At 36.0% G+C, this 17,969-nt stretch overlaps 2 protein-coding genes and 1 long non-coding RNA gene across 4 annotated transcripts; 1 reads left to right on the top strand and 2 right to left on the bottom strand.

Moving 5' to 3' along the window:
- Positions 1-4,417: 4,417 nt before the first annotated feature.
- LOC129308183 (uncharacterized) lies at positions 4,418-8,005 on the bottom strand. 2 transcript variants are annotated; one of them, XR_008592558.1, is made up of 4 exons: positions 7,757-8,005; positions 5,270-5,348; positions 5,119-5,185; positions 4,418-4,970 (listed from the first exon to the last, which is right to left on the bottom strand). It is a non-coding gene; the product is annotated as an uncharacterized LOC129308183 (long non-coding RNA). The 2 variants fall into 2 exon arrangements; XR_008592557.1 differs by lacking the exon at positions 7,757-8,005 and having other exon boundaries at positions 5,270-7,323.
- Positions 8,006-8,187: 182 nt separating this feature from the next.
- Positions 8,188-12,133, top strand: LOC129308181 (pentatricopeptide repeat-containing protein At2g13420, mitochondrial-like). The gene is made up of 4 exons (XM_054949222.1): positions 8,188-9,941; positions 10,123-10,164; positions 10,863-10,995; positions 11,082-12,133. Exon 1 carries the CDS (start codon positions 8,309-8,311, stop codon positions 9,887-9,889), a length of 1,581 nt encoding a protein of 526 aa, XP_054805197.1. The 5' UTR covers positions 8,188-8,308; the 3' UTR covers positions 9,890-9,941; positions 10,123-10,164; positions 10,863-10,995; positions 11,082-12,133.
- A 1,198-nt stretch (positions 12,134-13,331) lies between these two features.
- LOC129308182 (haloacid dehalogenase-like hydrolase domain-containing protein At2g33255) lies at positions 13,332-17,777 on the bottom strand. Its single transcript, XM_054949223.1, has 5 exons — positions 17,265-17,777; positions 16,808-16,850; positions 15,023-15,083; positions 14,501-14,635; positions 13,332-13,884 (listed from the first exon to the last, which is right to left on the bottom strand). The coding sequence occupies exons 1-5, from the start codon at positions 17,608-17,610 to the stop codon at positions 13,720-13,722; spliced, it is 750 nt and encodes a 249-aa protein (XP_054805198.1). The 5' UTR covers positions 17,611-17,777; the 3' UTR covers positions 13,332-13,719.
- Positions 17,778-17,969: the final 192 nt, after the last annotated feature.

Genomic DNA, 17,969 nt, shown 5'->3' with positions numbered 1-17,969 from the left:
CAGAAAACGCAGAAAATGAACAAGGGAAGGAAACGCACAAACGGGAGAGTGAGAGAGAGAGAGAGAGGAAGAAGAAAGGAGAAAGAGAGGGAGTTAGGCTCGGATCTAGGAGTCTTTGCGACCGTTGCGAGCTCGGCTACACGATAGGTAAACTTCCTACTTCAATCCTCTTCTCTTTCTCTTGATTTTCTTCAATTTTTGAAAGAGGAAATTTTGGGATTTTGATCTTAAAGGCTTTATTCTTGTAAGCTTTTGTTTCTTTGGATCCTAGGGAGCATGTTTTGAGTTTCTATATAGTGATCTAATATTTTGATTGGATAATTGGATGAAAAGAGGTGTTTTGGGCACAAAATAAACCTTGAGAAATTGAGTTTTTGCTCCTCAATGGTTTAAGCCTATTGATTTAGTTATAATTTTGCTATTTGAGCCCAATAAGATTTAAATTAAGGTTTGGTTTTCATTATAAGGGCTAATGGTGAAAGTTGGTGGCACTAAGTAAAGGTTTTTAATTGATTAAAAATTATATAAATTGAAAATTAGCCTAGTGATGGCTAATAAATGGTTTTGGTGGTTAAGTGATACTATGTGAATGGTTGGTTTAATATATGGACCATTAGGGTGGATTATGACTCATTAACCTAAGTTGTGTGGTATAAGTTATAGTCTTCATTAATGCTATTTGTCATGATAAGTGATGTGGATCACTTATATGTTGTAGAAAATTGTTGGTGGAACTTATTGAAAAGTAAGGAACAAGCCGAGCCCTATTTTGTACAAGGGGAACCCTTTTAGTACCAAAGGGTTGAGGTAACAGGGGAATTTATATTTCTTATTACTTTATTTTAGCTATTTTTGAATAAATATTACTAGTTATCATGCATTACATGTTTTAAAAGATTAAATGTGCTTTATAAGGGGTTATGGGGTACTACTTTGATTATAGTGCAAATATGTTTTCTAATTGTTTAATAACAATGTTTTTATGGAAATGAGATTTATAAATATTATACTACTTTAGAGTGTTGAATGGTCAATACTCAGGAAAGGTAGACAAGAGTAAAAGGCATGATCTCGGTGGGAGTTCACCAATGAGAAGGTATGGATTTTTGATATTCTATGGCACACTGTCAGTACTCAGTGTTGTCTTACGTATTGTGGGCTCAGTGCACTAAAGTGGTTAGTGTATTGAGTGTTCGACACCTCTCAATGGGGGAGGGAATCCGACATATGAAGTGTGAGGTTGAGTGCCTAGGCCAAGGTAGCCCTCACATGGAGAGTAAGTCGGGCTGGCTCTGGGAGGGAGTTAGCTTTGACTGCTCAGGATTCACGTCGAAGGGGCATAGGCGGTTCGGTGGATTAGATCATGCCTTAGATTATGTTTTGTGCCTTTGAAGGTACAAGTAGGTATAAGGTTTACCTGCGAGTTAAAGAGTGCCAGGGGGCATTCTGTTGGTCATGAAAGGCCATACCGGCCTAAGTCATGCATTCATGCATTTTAAATGGTTAAATTATATACTATGTTGAATTTATTATTCGTTTATTTGATTATGGCTTACTTTATAATAATCAATGTAAATTTCGCTGTTACTGAGACTGTGGTTGTCTCACCCCTTTCTTTTCAATATTCTAGGTCCAGGCGAAGGATCCAGTGGTGGACGGGGAAAGGAGTAAAGCTAGGGGTTTGCTTGTGATTTGTAAAGAACTGCAACCCCTTTCTTTTGAGCAAATATATTGTAATGTATTTAAGATTAGGGTGCCTATAGGATATGATTATGTGTGTGTGTGAATATGTGTGGATTGTGTGCTTGTGTATGAATTTTTGTCTGTTTGCAGACTTATGGCTAGGAAACTTGGTTATGGTGTGTGGTTTTGATGGATTTACTTAGTAGACCAAGTTTCTATTACAAGCAGATCTTTATTTTGATATATATGTGATTTTATAAGCAAATGCAAAGTGGTTGCATTGCAAATGGTGTGCTATAGGAAAACATACAGTTTGGATAGAGAGAGTGGGTGCGTAGGCCCCACAAGGAGCTCTGAGCCAAGTGAAAATATTTAGCATATGTATTTATATAAATACATGGTATTTGGATTGATTTGTGACCACTCTTGTATGATTTGTGCATTTCGGGGGTTTATGGTCCATTTTGGGAATGGCACCCGGGTGGTCAAATTTTGATGTATGGGGGTTTTCCATCATTTGAATGTTCTATCAGGTGTTTTTAATCTTATTTCACGTGTCCAAAGTGTTTCTACAGGTTTGTGACCATTAGGATGAGATTTGGACAATTTTGAAAATGGTTTTTACCAAAAAGCTGCACTTTTACATCCGGGTGTCCAAATCTTAATCTGACCGTTGGATTTCTCTAAAATTTGGGTCACAAGTAAAACCTTTTATAAGCTTTGTGTGGGCTTTGGAATCACGTCGATCGAATATCGGACGGAGAAACGACGTACTCCGGAATTTGGTCTGGAATTTGGTCTGAATAAGCTTAACCCTCTTGAATTACTAGCTCTACTTACAAGTAAATAATGTCATCGTTTACTTTGCTTCAGCTCTTTTTATCAATCATTTCTAATGAATTCATCCAAGGTTGATTCGAGAGATTTTGAGGCTTAAAGCAAAATGAGTAAAAAGGCCAAACATATAGTAATTTATCAAATCCTTATATTATTTTTCCAATCTTTTAAGCTGCAACATCAACTAACAAAGTTTTGTAATTGAATAATTCTAACATTTCACTCCCGTTAGATATTAAGGCTAATTCATTCAATCTATCTTGTAAAATACTTGATCTCAAAAAGGATTTGAGCAACTTTAATTTTAAAAAAAACTTCTTTCTATAGTAGTAATTGTTATATATATTGTCAATAATATTTTATAAGCAATACATTTGAAAACGTAACTAAAAAAATAGTTTATGTTTCAATTGGTGTATTAATTTCTTCTGTTAATATTTCCCTCAAAACTTTCAATTCCCGAAAAAAAAGGAAAGGTTGAATTAAAAAGGAACAAATACACATAATAGTGAATAGTACAGGGAAAAAAAATACAAAGCTCCTGCTCAATGATGCATGCTCCAATGCTTAGGTTGAATCCAAAATATAAAAAGAAAAATTGTGGTAAAAAAGGTGTCTGATAACTGATGCTTTCTTTAGGCTATAAAATAGAAATAAGAAAAGGAAAAAAATTCAAAGAGTGAAGATGAAAAGTGAGAGCGTTAAAGATAATCATGACACGATGATAATTGTAAAAAGAGAATAAATAATAATTAATGATTAGGTTGTTAAGACAAACCCAATAAATGAATATTATTTTGAGAATGTAAAAAAGTTTTCAATAAGTAAATTAATTAAAACTTTACTTGTTTTCATTTGACATTTATTACAGTACAAATCCATATATTTAATTTATACATATTAGAAGTATTCAAGGCTTTTATGGGGGCCTTAGGCAATAGTCTTATTTGCCTATGGGCTCCCACAATTATGAACTCATCAAAATTAATGTAAGTCAGTTAGAATAATAAAATTATTTTAAATATAAATTATTTTTAATTTTATTCCTACTTTTAAAAAATGATTTGATATGTGAAAATAATTTTTTAAGAAATTAAAATATATTACACTTAAAAAAACTTATTGGAGAGTAATTTTGAAATTAATATTAAAAATTACAAAAATCAAAAGAAAGTGAATTATGTAAAAGATGAAAAGAAATTTTATAGAAGATGATTTATAAAAAAAGACACAAGAGAATGTATCATTTAAAAACAAAAATGTCCTTTAGTCGTCTTTTTTAATGCGAAACGGCATCATGTTTCTGCCTTCACACCTGGTGCTAAGGCTGCATAAAGCACTGGACGGGATTAAACTTTAGCCTAACTTGGAGTCTGGTCTTTTTCATGAAAAAGATTGGATTAGGCAACTTGTAATAACCCAAAAATTAATAGGATTGGACTTGATCCATAGGATTAGGAGACTGGTTCTATTAGTTCATTACTCATTTAGCCTTTTTTTTCTCTTTTCTTCTATGATAAGCGATAATTTATTTCTACTGATAAACTCAATTAAGATAATAAAAATATTTATAATCATAATAAATCCATAATGATTTCTAACAACAAGAAAAAAATATTTCAATTACAGTCCAAACTCCAAATGATTTAAATTTATAACTTCAACAAAAACAACAGTCAATAAAGTTCGAGACTACATTACATTTGTCATGTAATTATCTCCTTAGCTTCAATAAAAACAAACTCAACAAATTTTTAAATAATTATCTCATTAGCGTCAATAATACTTGAAGAATTTGTCAAAATAAATTATATACACATATATAAAGTGATTAATAAGTGTAAAAATGCAATATATAAATTAAATTAAGAGATATAAAATTGAATATATTACCTGCAACATTAACCACGTTGTCAATCTCTTGAAAATTATCAACCTCATAAAGCATAGAGACAAATTTTGAAAGAGGCTACCTTGCAACTGGCCAATTTTAGGCACAAATGAGTGCTTCAATCATCTTAAGAGATAAAAAACTCCTATAATCATCAACAACACGTCCTCCAGTGCTAAAAGCTGATTTAGAAGCAATTGTAGATATTGGTATAGCCAATACATCTTGTGCTATCAACGAAAGCACTCTGTATTTAATAGAATTAACCTTTCACCATGTCAAGATATCAAAATCATCATCATCATCATTAGGGGTGTCTTTAGATGCCCTAGCAGAAAGGTATCTATCCAACTCTGATTGGATATTAACTGATGAGCTTTTTTACTACTTTTAGGATATTAACCATCTATGACTAGGGTCTTTTTTTACCTTTATTTGCATTTGAAGTATTAGTGTCAGGAGTACTTGGAGAGTTGGCACTACCAAAACTACTTGTATCAGGACCAATTGTTGTAGAGTATTCCTCAAATAGGCAATACAAAGTGTTTCTTGCCTTGTTCTTCATGGACATGCAAAGTTCAGGGTTAGGAAAAAGAGGATCAAATACATTGTTGATATAAGCAAGCTTGTATCAAGGATCAAAAATCATAACAATAATGAACAGAGGGTTCAAATTAACTGCTACCCCCAATACTTATCATACTTACTCTTCATGCTCAAAGACATCTCCCTAAGAAGAAGGTCATCACTTTCAATATTCTCATCTAACAACTCCTGAATTAAAGCAATTTGATGAAAGCATGTATGTGCAGTAACTTTCAATGTGCTAGAAAATTGTAAAGTGACATCATAAAATACCTTCAAGAACTCAAGAAAGAACCGTGCTTTATTCCAATCTTATTTGTTTAGAAGGCCATTACGCTTAGGAGGAGCTTGCCTAGAGTAAGCAAAAGCATTCATGTTATTATCAGGTCCAGCACCTTGCCTATAAACATAGGCATCTATACTACTATCTAAACAAGCAAAGTCACTTTAAGCATGACGCTTTAAACTTCTGTTGAAGTAGTTAACAAAATCTTCATCCTCATCTTCTAATCTTTCAAATGCCTTTTAAAACTTCAAAGCAACATCCAACATTAAATATGCAAAATTTCATCTAGTACTAATATTGAGGCAAACAATACTTTTTATATCCAACATTTTCAATTCACAAACATCTTTAAATCTTTACAAGCGAGCAGGAGATGAACGAACATACCTAATAGCATTTCAAATGGACTCAAAAGTATCTTTCAACTCCTTTAAATCATCATTAACAACTAGATTAAGAATATGAATAGAATATCGTAGTTGAAGATAATCACCACCACAAAACAAGACCCTTCCAATTCTTTAAACGCTTTTTTAAGTAAGACAAGGCTGTGTCATTGAAAGTTGCATTATCCATGATTATAGTGAACACATTTTGTATGCCCTAATTTGATAAGCATCTTTCAATTGTCTTCCCTATCGTATCACCCTTATGATTCTCAACCATGCAAAAATTTAGAATCCTTTTATGCAAGTTTCAATTATTATCAATGAAATAGGTTGTCAAACATAAATAATTGAAGTTTTGAACTAATGTCTAGCAATTTATAGTGAGGCAAAGACGATTAGTACACTTCTTCAACAAATTGTTCAAGATTCTAATTTCACCAAGATATAATTGTTAGGCATCTCTAGCCACTGTTATTCTTAAAGGGATTTGAAATCGTGGTTCTAACTCTTTCACAAAATTTTTAAAGCCTTCCTTCTCAACAAGCCTAAATGGCATCTCATCACATATGATGAACTCAACTAGAGCCCCGTGACATCATTTCTAATTGAACATGTGAGGTACCAAGCTTCCTTTTTACCCACTTGGTATCACATAATTCAATATAGATTGTTTTGTCATTTATGTAGCCTTATGTGGATTCTTGGGACATTTTGGCACATGCCTCTTCAAGGATATTAAACCATATTTTCCTGAGTCACAAGCATACTCTAAATTACATCACTTGCATGCAGCTCTAACTTCTCCATTTGTCTCCTCCAATGATAATTTAGTAAAGTGTTCCCACACTTTTGATACCTTTCTTGTAGAGCTCTTTCTCTTTCTACTATCTTTTATAGCTTCATTTTCAGTTACAGTTGTAAGAGAAGGAGGACATTCCATAGTAGTTGGGGGCCGGGGAGGTGGAGTAGGTGTCAAAGATGGTCCAAAAGGAGTTGAATTCACATTTTCACCAGTAAAAAGAGACAAATAAGTTTGGTCAATGCTAGATGTTTGCTCAATATCCATCACTTCACAATAATAAAATACAAAATATTACCAATGAGATTAAATAAGGAGACTTCTTTAAACTGAATCACATTACATGACATAATAAACAATAACATTCAGACATTGTAACTTCCAACAAGAATCCTTTTCGGTGTCTTCATTCATCTAATGTATGGATGCCATGTGAGAAAAGAAAGAGATGGGACATATATATTCATTATTTTTTAGGAAAAGGGAAAGCATAACATCTTTTTTCAAGTAAAAAAATGAAACAGTACAACAACAAAAGAAAGAACAACAAGGAAATTTAATGTTTTTTCATACAATAAAAGTAGATGTAATAAAGAACGATAATAACTTCTAACGTGTCCAGACTCCAGAATTAAAAGATGGAAGGGCATAGTATTTCTTTCTCTAAGAGGTCAACAACACAACAACAACATTCATATCTACTCATTCCTATCTCCAATGCAACCGATCTAATTGTAGGTAACAAAAGTATTATCATACACCATACACGTAACTTAGAGATTAAAACAAAAATAGCATGATGATTAAGTAGTGGCTCTGGTAAGGAGCTAAAAACCAATGCAAAAATAAGATGGCATAATGAGAATATTGAAATAAGAGCATCATCACTATGATCAACTAAACATCATTATTTTATGAGAATTTTCTCTCACTGTGCCTAACCTTATGATTGCTATGGTAGATAAATAAATTTGAAATTTGATAAGAGCATAGGAGATTGACAAAGGGTCAAACAAGTGGGGAGAGGATGGCTTACCTTGCTTCATGTTGCAAAAAAGGAACAGAAACAAGTGAACAGAGCAAAAATAAAACCATCATTCATAATAAACCACTGAAAAGTTCAATAAAAGCTTAGTTCATTAAGAACAATGAATCAAACTAACTAGCCATGATTGCTAATCAAACAACAGTTATAAAACACCCATCTTTCATGGCATATGCAATTCCATTAAGAAGAATTCAACGGGAAAAGGAATGTGAAAAACTAGAACTAGAAATGAACATACCTGGCGACTGCATGGTCAAAGGTGTAACGTGCTGACAATGAATCAGAGGTTAGGGGTGATGGAGAGCAAGGGTAGGGCGATGATGTGACGTGCTCAAGGGTGAATCACATGCAAGAGGCGACGATAGATGTGATCGACAGTGGTAGTACACTAGCAGAGCTACGAAAGGCAGGAGCTAGGGCTTCGTTAACGAGAATGGTAGTGAACTAACCTATCAATCTATCTGGCTCACGTAAGATGAGACTAACTAAGACAATAAGACTAAGACTTATGAATCAATAATTCATAAATTAATTTTAATTATATTAAAATAATTATATAAGACTAGATTGGACTACTTAGTCCAGATGTTTGGTCTTTGGTCCAGTCTTATTGAAAAATTAGTCTTGTCTTTTTAGTTTTTCTGGTTCTACAGGAGCAGCATCTTTCAAGACCGGACCGGATCGAGTTTTCATGAGCCGGATCGGGTTAGATTGGACCACAAGCCTTTTGCACAGTTCTACCCGGTACAATTAGTCCGGAAGGAAACTATACCACTTCTTGGATTTTACCATGGGTTTTCCCAAGGTCCCCGCTCGGAGCATCAGCGCCGCCGTCTCTGCGAGACTCTTCCCCGCCATTGCTCCGCTGCCCCACCGCCTATCTTCATCTTCACAGCCTCACCAAGACCACGACAACAGCTCATCCCCAACCGTTCAGTATTCAAATGACTCCGAACTGGTATCAAGGATCCTTCTCCAGCACCATAATCCCTTTCATGCCACGGAGTCCTCTCTGCAGCTCCATGGAATCACCCTTACCCCTCACCTTTTACACGAGGTCCTCCTCCGCCTCAGGAACTCTTCAAAAATCGCGCTTGCCCTTTTCAATTATTCTAAATCCCTTCCCGATCCACCTCTCAGCTCCGATTCCTACAACCTCATGATCGACATCATGGGCAGGGTTCGCCAATTCGATGTCGTTTGGCAACTCATCATCGAGATGGACCAGAGAAAGCTCAACCCCACTTCTACTACCTTCTTGATAATGATTCGCAGGCTTATTTCTGCTGGGCTTACTCGCCAAGCAATACGTGCATTCGATGACATCGATAATTTTGTGGAGGAGAAGGTGCATTCTGAAGATTTCTGTTATTTGCTGGATACCCTTTGTAAGTACGGGTACGTGAAAGTTGCCGTTGAAGTTTTTAACCAAAAGAAGCACAGGTTTGTGCCTGATGTGAAAATGTACACGGTTTTGATTTATGGTTGGTGTAAGATAGGTCGCATTAAAATGGCAGAGGGGTTCTTGAAGGACATGGTGGAGAAAGGACTTGAGCCTAATGTTGTTACATATAATGTGTTGTTGAATGGAATTTGTAGGCGGGCAAGTTTACACCCAGAAGAAAGATTTGAAAGGACATTAAGAAATGCTGATAACTTGTTTGATGAAATGCACAAGAGAGGGGTTGAGCCAGATGTTACTAGTTTCTCCATTGTGCTCCATGTCTATAGTCGGGCTCATAAACCGCAACTGTCCCTTGATAAATTAAGATCGATGAAGGAGAAAGGAATCTGCCCAACGGCTGTGACATATACTTCCGTTATTAAATGTCTTTGTTCATGTGGCTGGCTTGAAGATGCTGGGGAGTTGCTCAATGAGATGGTAAGGAACGGAATAAGTCCATGTGCTGCAACCTATAATTGCTTCTATAAGGAATATAGGGGCAGAAAGGATGCAGATAGTGCTTTGAAGTTGTTCAAGAAAATGAAGGAAGATGGTTTTTGCATGCCCAACATGCACACATACAACATATTAATTGTTATGTTTTTGAAATTAAACAAAATCGAGGTTGTGAAACAACTATGGAATGATATGAAAGAAACTGGGGTGGGACCAGATTTAGATTCCTATACGCTACTAATAAATGAACTTTGTGAGAAACAAAACTGGCGGCAGGCTTGCGGTTATTTTGTTGAGATGATCGAGAATGGGTTTCTTCCTCAGAAAGTTACTTTTGAGACCCTCTACAAAGGCTTAATACAATCTGATATGTTGAGAACTTGGAGAAGGTTGAAGAAAAAGCTTGATGAGGAATCAATAACATTTGGTTCAGAGTTCCAAAAGTACCATTTAAAGCCCTATAGGAGATGATCTGAAATCTATATAAATATATGCAGAGTTGCTTGCAGCTACCATGCACAAGGTACTGTTGAGCCTCTCATCTGCTTAGTTTTTGCCTTGCAGGTGTTAGCTTGAGTAGTTTAAATGGATTATAGGATTGCAGGATTTCATCTTATTTTTGCCTTGTTTTGTCTTTCGTTATTGTTGTAATGAGTTGAGATAGATTTATTGAGAGAACTAATCATGCATCCTATTTTCTGCAGGGAAATTTGAAAGAGAAACAATACCATACCTCGTGGTATTCGGTGAGTATCTTTTCTTCATGAACTTGGGATCCTCTTATATCCCTTCATGTCTTTTGGCAACTCATGCCTTACGCAGGTCTTTGTAAAATTTTCTCGTTATTAGCTTGTAAATTAAGTCCTTTCATTCTATTATTACTTATCTTCTTTGTTTTAATCTGCGGATATATCTCAAAATCTGTCAACGTAAATCATATTTGTAAATTTTAGAGTTGTTACCATCAAATATTTTTTTTGTTTAGTTGTCTCTATGTTCACTTTACTCATCTTTTCGTAATGTCTTGCTTTTTTATCTTTCTGGCTGTAGCTTATCTATTTCCATATTGTTATGTAACAGAATAAAATGAACACACGCACACAAAATTCTTGCTTGAAATGTCTATTTACGTGACTTTAGTCGTAAGCTTTGAACCTTGGACAACTTAAATGACACGGCACTTCCAATTCTACCTGTCGACTTCAAATTTTATTCCATGATGTGTGCCCCATTCAATACCCATGTTTTATACATTGTTACAATTTATTTATAGGAAGCCATGCTTTTTTGGCATGCCAAAATTCCTGGTATAAGATGTTTGAAAGATATTAAATAACACAATCTGGCATGTTGATACTTGGATTTGGTTTCCCCTGTATTTCTTTGCCCTTGACCAAGAAAAGGATTTGTTTACCTTTCATTATATCACTTGCTGTCTTGGCAGCTGGCAGTTGATGGACCTGGCGATTTTGTGCTGGTGAATGCTCAAACTCAATTGCTGGGCACTTCTTGCACAGAGGATTTTAACAGTTCACAGCTGGTAGAGAAGCCAACAAAATGCACATACTATGGCTGAGGTCAATTATTTTACATACACAGAACACATGTACCTCGTGTCATTCACTATTCAATTAATTTGTCTAGCTTGCTTTACTTGATACAGATGGTTGTCAGTATAACATTCCATGATCTCCAGTCAAGAGATGAAGAAATGGCGCCTGTAGGATGAAGAAGCATGGTTTTTCAGAGAGAGATGCAACTATATCTCCCCAACTATTTTTGCTATGTTTGGATGTATAGGAATTGAGATTTGGATTTGAATTAAATCTATTGTCAAATTCAATTTCTACCTCAATTCTTTGTAATTTGACTAGTCTGTCAACAACGCCTGATAGGACTAGATTGCTGACAGCAACTAGGACCAGATTGCCACCACTGCTGAACGGACCGGGTTGCCACCACCAACTGGGATCGGACAACCGACACCAATCTAGACCAGACGGTTGAATTCCATAAGGACTGAATCTCCCATGTCAATCGAGACTTAACTGTCGGCGATGATTAGGACCAGAGTGTAGTTGACAACGAGGATTAGACTGTTGACTTTCACTGGACAGTTTCCTTCAAAACCAGACCACTAGCCTCGAACAAGACAAGACTGTTGGTGCCAACTAAGACATGACTGTCAAAATCGATTAGGACTGGACAATCTCCACTACGACAAGGACCAACTACTTTAATCGGGACTGAACCAGCTACCTTGACTAGGATTGGATTGTTGGAGCTGACCAAGATTAGAGTGTAGGTGATGATCGGTCTTGCCTATGTCGATATCGGTGGTTTAATTTTGGTGGAAGTCGACCGTCTGGTCCCAATAGTCCCTTGCACTTTAGTCTCAATTAGCATTGGAGATTTGGTCTCAATGGAAGTTGGCTGTTTGGTCTCGATCAACACAACAATCCTATCTCAGTTGGTACCAGCAATCAAGCCTGGTTGGTGCCGATGATACGGTCTCGATGGAAGTCGGGCCATTTTGGTCCAATAATTGCCAATGGTATGGTCCCTCTGGAAGTCTATCGTTTAATGCCAGTAAGCGCTAGCAGTTTGGTCTTGGTAGAAGTTGGCCATTGACTTTGATGAAACTAGATCACTAACGTTGTCCAAGTTGCTTTTAAATTCAAACATATAATTTAAAATTTGAAATTTTACTTGAAATTCAAACAAAGTATTTTAATATTATAATTTAAAATTTTTTATATTATCCAAACAAACATTTTAGAATCTATAAATTTCAAATATGATATTTAAATTTAAATTTTCAATATGAATTTATCCATCCAAATGCAATCCTAAATTATTGTGTAGAATTTGGGATTGTTAGGAATAGAGTTGAGTCAAGGAATGTAGAGTGAGATCAAGACATGTAGGTCAGTAAATATGAGAAAGATAGCAATGGTGTGGTTGCTGGTAGTTGCTGGATGTTTATCTTGGCATGGTAGTTTGACGTGGCAATTATTGTTGAGTTCCAACAATTCTGTCTTTATCTCACACTCCTCGAGTGCAGTAGTTCCATTACTGCAAATAATCCCTTTCGCCTGCCCAAGCGTCCCAAAACTTGCCTGCTCGCAAGAAGCTATTTGCAGGATCGTTCTGGTGTAAACTTGAACTTTCTACGTGATTATGTCTGCATCCTAGTAGCAGCGACAATATGATGGAATTTAAGGGTGCTGGTGAAATAGACCCTTGGCCTATCTAAAGATGGACGCTGGCTTAGGCGGTGATGTATGATTTCTAAGTGATTGAGTTCTATGCAACAGTGGGTGGCAACAGCAAGAGTGGGCTCAAGGGTTGGATTGGGGAAAAAGGATTAGATTATTATTATTATTATTATTAACAACTTAAAATCTCGTGAGATTTTAAATCGTTCCTTTACGCTTTTAAATTATTCATTGTCTTGATGTATAAAAAAGTCACATGTATAAACTAATGTAATGCACGAGCATTAGTGTCAAATAATACCTAACTACTTCGATTCCAAGAGCCAAATCAGTGAAGTAATTAAAGTTGGCTACGATGGAATGAAATGTCATCTATCATTCTTTACCCTTTAGATTCTCACTAGTATAACTATAATGTCATCCTCTATCAATTTGTTAGAATCATTCACGGTTAAAGGTGCACTTGACCGATTACAATGCTAGTATTTTTCTCATGGAATTCAAAGCCGTGAAAAATTTCTCCAACTAATCGGAATTCAAATTCATTGCTCTAGATATCCATGGTCAAAGTCGTGATTAGCATTATCTTTAAGTTAATTTAGCTAGAAAAACAAAAGAAATGTAAGTTTTGGGGTGGGGGCGGGGGGAGCCAAACCCCAACTCCATACGGGCATTGAGTTCGAATGGAGTTCACGTTGTGATAAGCAATGCTGCAAGTTGTGGCTTTATCAGTATCTACGTATCTACAACGGCAACCATGAGTCGAAGAATCGCGTCCAATAAAAACTGGAGCCACCAAATGCCGAAGAAAAAATGAGCTTGGTTTAGTCATAGCCTACTAGACTCTGGGGCACAAGAATGTATGAGATCCATCGATCTCTGAACCCGTATCTGTTGGATGCCGTGGTATCATTTTTAAGAGGTTTCTTGTTTCTCAATGACCTAAGCGGAGGCATAGAAAAAGACCCTCGACACAATGCTTTGCATTAACCTCAAGCTAAATCGCTTGGGGTGATCCAGTCAGAAAAAAAGAAAAAATCGCTTGGGTGAGTGTTAATGTCTTCTAGTGAACAGGACTCGGCATCATGGTACCAGCTCAAAATTTGCTTCCAGAACTGAGGGAATTTCAGCAAGGGAAGTCACCTTGTAATCAGGTTTGAATTCAACATCGGCATACACAGGAGAATCATATTTTCCAGTCTGATCAAGCAAGCATGTAAAAGCTGCTGCTCGCTTTCCACAAACAACCTGTAAAAAAGAAAAAACTCAAGCAACATCAATCAATATACATGTGCAGTTTCAGAAATATTTAGTATTACACCGGGGGTAACACGCACTAAAGCTAATTCATAACTGTGCCAGATATTTAGTTCCATTTAAAATAGGAAATGCAAATTGTAGGACAACGCCAAATTTTTACGGTGCTAATAAGACCAGTTTATTCATGCACTCTAATTACGTGTGCATTGTGCCATAAGGAAAAAATATGGCGTGAATAATGAATTATGCATACATCCGTCTCTTTTTTGGTCTAAATCTAGTGAAAAGATTAGATAACCTGAAATATTCTACAAACCCCTGGGTTAGATGAATATCTTCAATTTTTCTCTCCTCACGGAATTTGGTTTGAACATTCTTTCTACGGTTCTTCCTCCTTCTACAGTACAAGTATATGTATGAAGCATTGGAGAGTCTAGATTTTAATAGGTGAAAAGAGAAACCATTGGATCTACAAGTGCTACATAAACATCAAGACAGTAATCAGAATAAAGACTTTCTTTTTCTTGGTTACGAAGACAACAAAATTCCTGTAGCTGTATACACGTAGTGAGGACATTGTGTTATCCGGAAAAGAACTACTCACATCGTCTTTAAGGCTATCCCCTACCATCATCACTTCATTTGGTTGAAGTCCCCAAGCTGAACATATATGCAGCAACGGAGCTGGATCTGGTTTATAAGGACGAAATTCCCTGCTTAATGCTGGATAAAATGTAATCTGCAGCATGAGAAGCACAATAGCTTTTACAACAATGCACCACAAAAGGCATGTTCATGTTCTAAATTCACCACACATGTAACAGTATATTGATAGTATCATTTATATTTTGTCAACAAATCGATAAAAATGCAACATCAAGAAAGCATCACCCTCTGCCCAGGTGTATGTGTAAAACTTTCATGTTATCATACGGACTGGTCAGTGTTACAAGCAACAAATACAAGTATGCTGTTTGAACTGCATTCATGTCGCTCTTCTCATGGAAATAAAGGTTGGGTGTTATTTTTCATATTACACAGCCTCCACATCATTTTGAACCACACCTGGGACCTGGCCAGCCCCAAAAAACGGCATGTGAATACAACTGCATTTATTTAAACTAACCCCAAATCGTTTCTGGAATATATCAACCGCCATCTTCACATTGCGTGTGATCAATCCCCTCCTGCACAAGGACAGACAAAGTTATCTATCATGAATAATTTTGAAATAGAGCCATAGCCCAGGACTAGAACTATCAACTCTGTCATTGTTGACACCAACCAGTTCATCCAAACCAAGTTCAAACCAATTCAATCAACATGAGTAGCATACATCACTATCAAAAAAACACTATTGCATTGGTCCCAAAAAAAAAAATCAATTTTGCAATGAAGTTTTCTAATGACCAGACATAGGATATGCAATCTTTTTTTTTCTTGGCAAACACAAATAGGAGGTGTAATCAAAAGAAACATATGCCGAGAAATTCCATTATCATAAACTTGCCATATTGTTGTCTACATGACATTGAAACATTTAACTTGTGAACATAGATTAATGATAAGTATATAAAACCACACATGTTCATGCAACACATTATTTGATGCCATTGTCTATGTCAATGAACTCTCATACGCCATTGAAGTCACAACTAGATGACTTGAAATGTTGCAAGTAACTTAAATCCACATACAATAATTCACGGAGCATTTGATGCAACCTAAATTCAAGAGAAGTTAAAAATGTAGCTATGCATCCAAAGCCATAAGAGGTTTATGAACACATACATCAAGCCAGAAGCAGTTTATCTTTCTGCTAGTACACCCAACAAACTAAACAGTCAATTAACTGGAATTGAACAGCCCTGAGCACAGAAGCAAGGCCACTGCTCTCCAGTCATTTGCCCAGCACATGTCATTACAAACATAAGAAATAAGACAAAGTTGTCATTAAAAATATTTTAAGAAAGTTGGCCAAGATCAGTCAGATGTTTTCAATCCAGAAATAAATAATGTTTTTAAAAGTAAATTACTTCACACTTTGAAATGCAAACACATTAGATGTTTAATCAAAGAACGAAAGAGCATTAACCTGTAAAAGAAGGGAAGGGTTCGAACACCAATCAAACAGTCCCTAGCTAGCATAAAAACTTTCAAGGCTACGATATTTTTGGTAAAGTAGTAATTAAAATTCAAAGACACCCCAAGTAGTATAATGATTGGAAGGCTCATAAAGCAGAGGAGATATCATTTAAAGGTCACAAAATGGAAAATTTGAACCCTGTTTAAGTCCAAATATCTTTCTTCTACGTTGCACGGTAAAGCTTTCGACTAAATATTTACTTCTGGCCTGATAATCCACGGCAGGGAAGCTGGAACCATACCTTCTTCTTCTTCTTCTTCTTCTTTTTTTAATGACAAGCTGGAGCCATACTTTTAATATCTGAAGCTCCTCCTAGTATGAACCAGAAAAGCATTTTGTCCCTCTAATAACTTAGAATTCCTCATATTAAACGTAATGGCAGAAATGGAAGAATTAAAGCTTTCGCTATAGCTTTAGAGCAAATGGAATGCTTTTGCAGCTTATTTGACTTATCAATCTCTTACATATTAGCATAACATGCTACTCCTTCACTAGGAGAAATATAACAATTAGTAGCTCTATATCATGTTTCAAAAATTATAAGAATAAACAAAACCAATAATAGGGAACATAACATGACGCAAAAGAAACTGTTCTCAAGAAAGGCAGCTATATGGAACTTCAGATGTAAATTTCCCAAAAAAGGAATACAATATCGAAACTTAGAAATTACAATTATTGTCAAAGGCCGAAATCGCATTGACTGTAAAAGACAAAGAATATCGTCAAGACACAAGAAATGGATGATAATGTTCTTAACTTGACCTTAGTTTCTTCGAATCAAGAAAACCACAAAGTTCAGCTGCACCTGCACCACAAAACAGAATATTTAAACTCTACCAACTAATTTGTAATCTATTAACAAAAAACTAAAGGTCGTCTTCATTTTGACCAGAATATGAACTATGATATCATTTAAAAAAAAAAAACAAGTGAACATAAATTTAAATATTCATGGAAAGTATCGACCTCTGTTCCCCGCAAACATACTAAACTTCTAGCGTGAACATGCTGCAGTGTAGTCAAATTAAATTATATATCAGGAGAACAACGATGCAGAAACAAGTAGAATGTCACCGAATTTCATAAGGAAGCGCACGCTACTTCGTTCCTAAATCCTAACAAATTTCATCAACATTGTTCCGAAAAATTCAACTGTTCACCACGATCAAAGAATTGCAAAAGAAGAGAAGGAACAATTGGGAGAGGGCGAACCACAAACCAGGCATGATTTGGAGGCGATCCAGTCCCTGGCGCTCGTAATCAGCGATAGTCTCGTGAGCAATACGCTGCTTCTCGGGATCCCAGTCCTCAATGAGGTTCAAGATGTCAATTCCAGAGGGATTTTCCTTCTTGATCCTGCGATACTCATCGTCGCCGAGCACATCCCTGTACATGGCAGCGAAATCGATGACGGGGACGGTGAGGGTGCCGTCCATGTCAAAAATGACGCCTCGAAGGCGAGCTTTGGGACAAGAATTTGCGGGAAAAAGAGCCATGGAATTGGAGAATGAGGGTTTGGATGGGACGAATAAGGATAAGAAGGCCCTGGATAGCAGCAATGGCATGATATGGACGTGAAGGAAGGAAGAAGAGCTATATACTGGGGCCGTACGCCGCAACGAGAAGAGTAAAATCAGGACTCCGAACCGAACCAAGCTGATGTGAGTAGAAGGGAGTACGGCGTTTTGGTGCTACTTTCTTTCTTTTTTTGAGCAAAATTTGGTGCTCCTCTTTCGGCATGTGGGTGTTCGTGTGTGAAGAATAAATATTAGGTGTGATACATGCGCTTGAGTTTCAATTAATAATAAATTTTTTTATTATAATTCACTTAAATATAAAAAAATATAAAATTTTAATAAATAAATGTTTAATTTTATTGACATGCAAAAAAATTATAAATCTAAATTAAAAAATTAATTGATAA

The sequence above is a fragment of the Prosopis cineraria genome, unplaced genomic scaffold (genome assembly GCF_029017545.1).
Source record: "Prosopis cineraria cultivar Desert tree isolate PC_DT_omini unplaced genomic scaffold, ASM2901754v1 PC4, whole genome shotgun sequence".
In the NCBI taxonomy this organism is placed as follows: Eukaryota; Viridiplantae; Streptophyta; class Magnoliopsida; order Fabales; family Fabaceae; genus Prosopis; species Prosopis cineraria.
Note: the sequence above shows the minus strand (reverse complement) of the source record. Positions and strands in the feature narration are given on the sequence as shown.

Excerpts from the sequence above, each read along its gene's own strand:
- LOC129308181 (XM_054949222.1), top strand. The coding sequence starts at position 8,309 with ATGGGTTTTCCCAAGGTCCCCGCTCGGAGCATCAGCGCCGCCGTCTCT.
- LOC129308182 (XM_054949223.1), bottom strand. The coding sequence starts at position 17,610 with ATGCCATTGCTGCTATCCAGGGCCTTCTTATCCTTATTCGTCCCATCC. Across the intron at positions 16,851-17,264 it reads TCGCCTCCAAATCATGCCTG|GTGCAGCTGAACTTTGTGGT; the intron begins GTTTGTGGTTCG and ends TTTGTGGTGCAG. Across the intron at positions 14,636-15,022 it reads TATTCCAGAAACGATTTGGG|ATTACATTTTATCCAGCATT; the intron begins GTTAGTTTAAAT and ends CTCATGCTGCAG.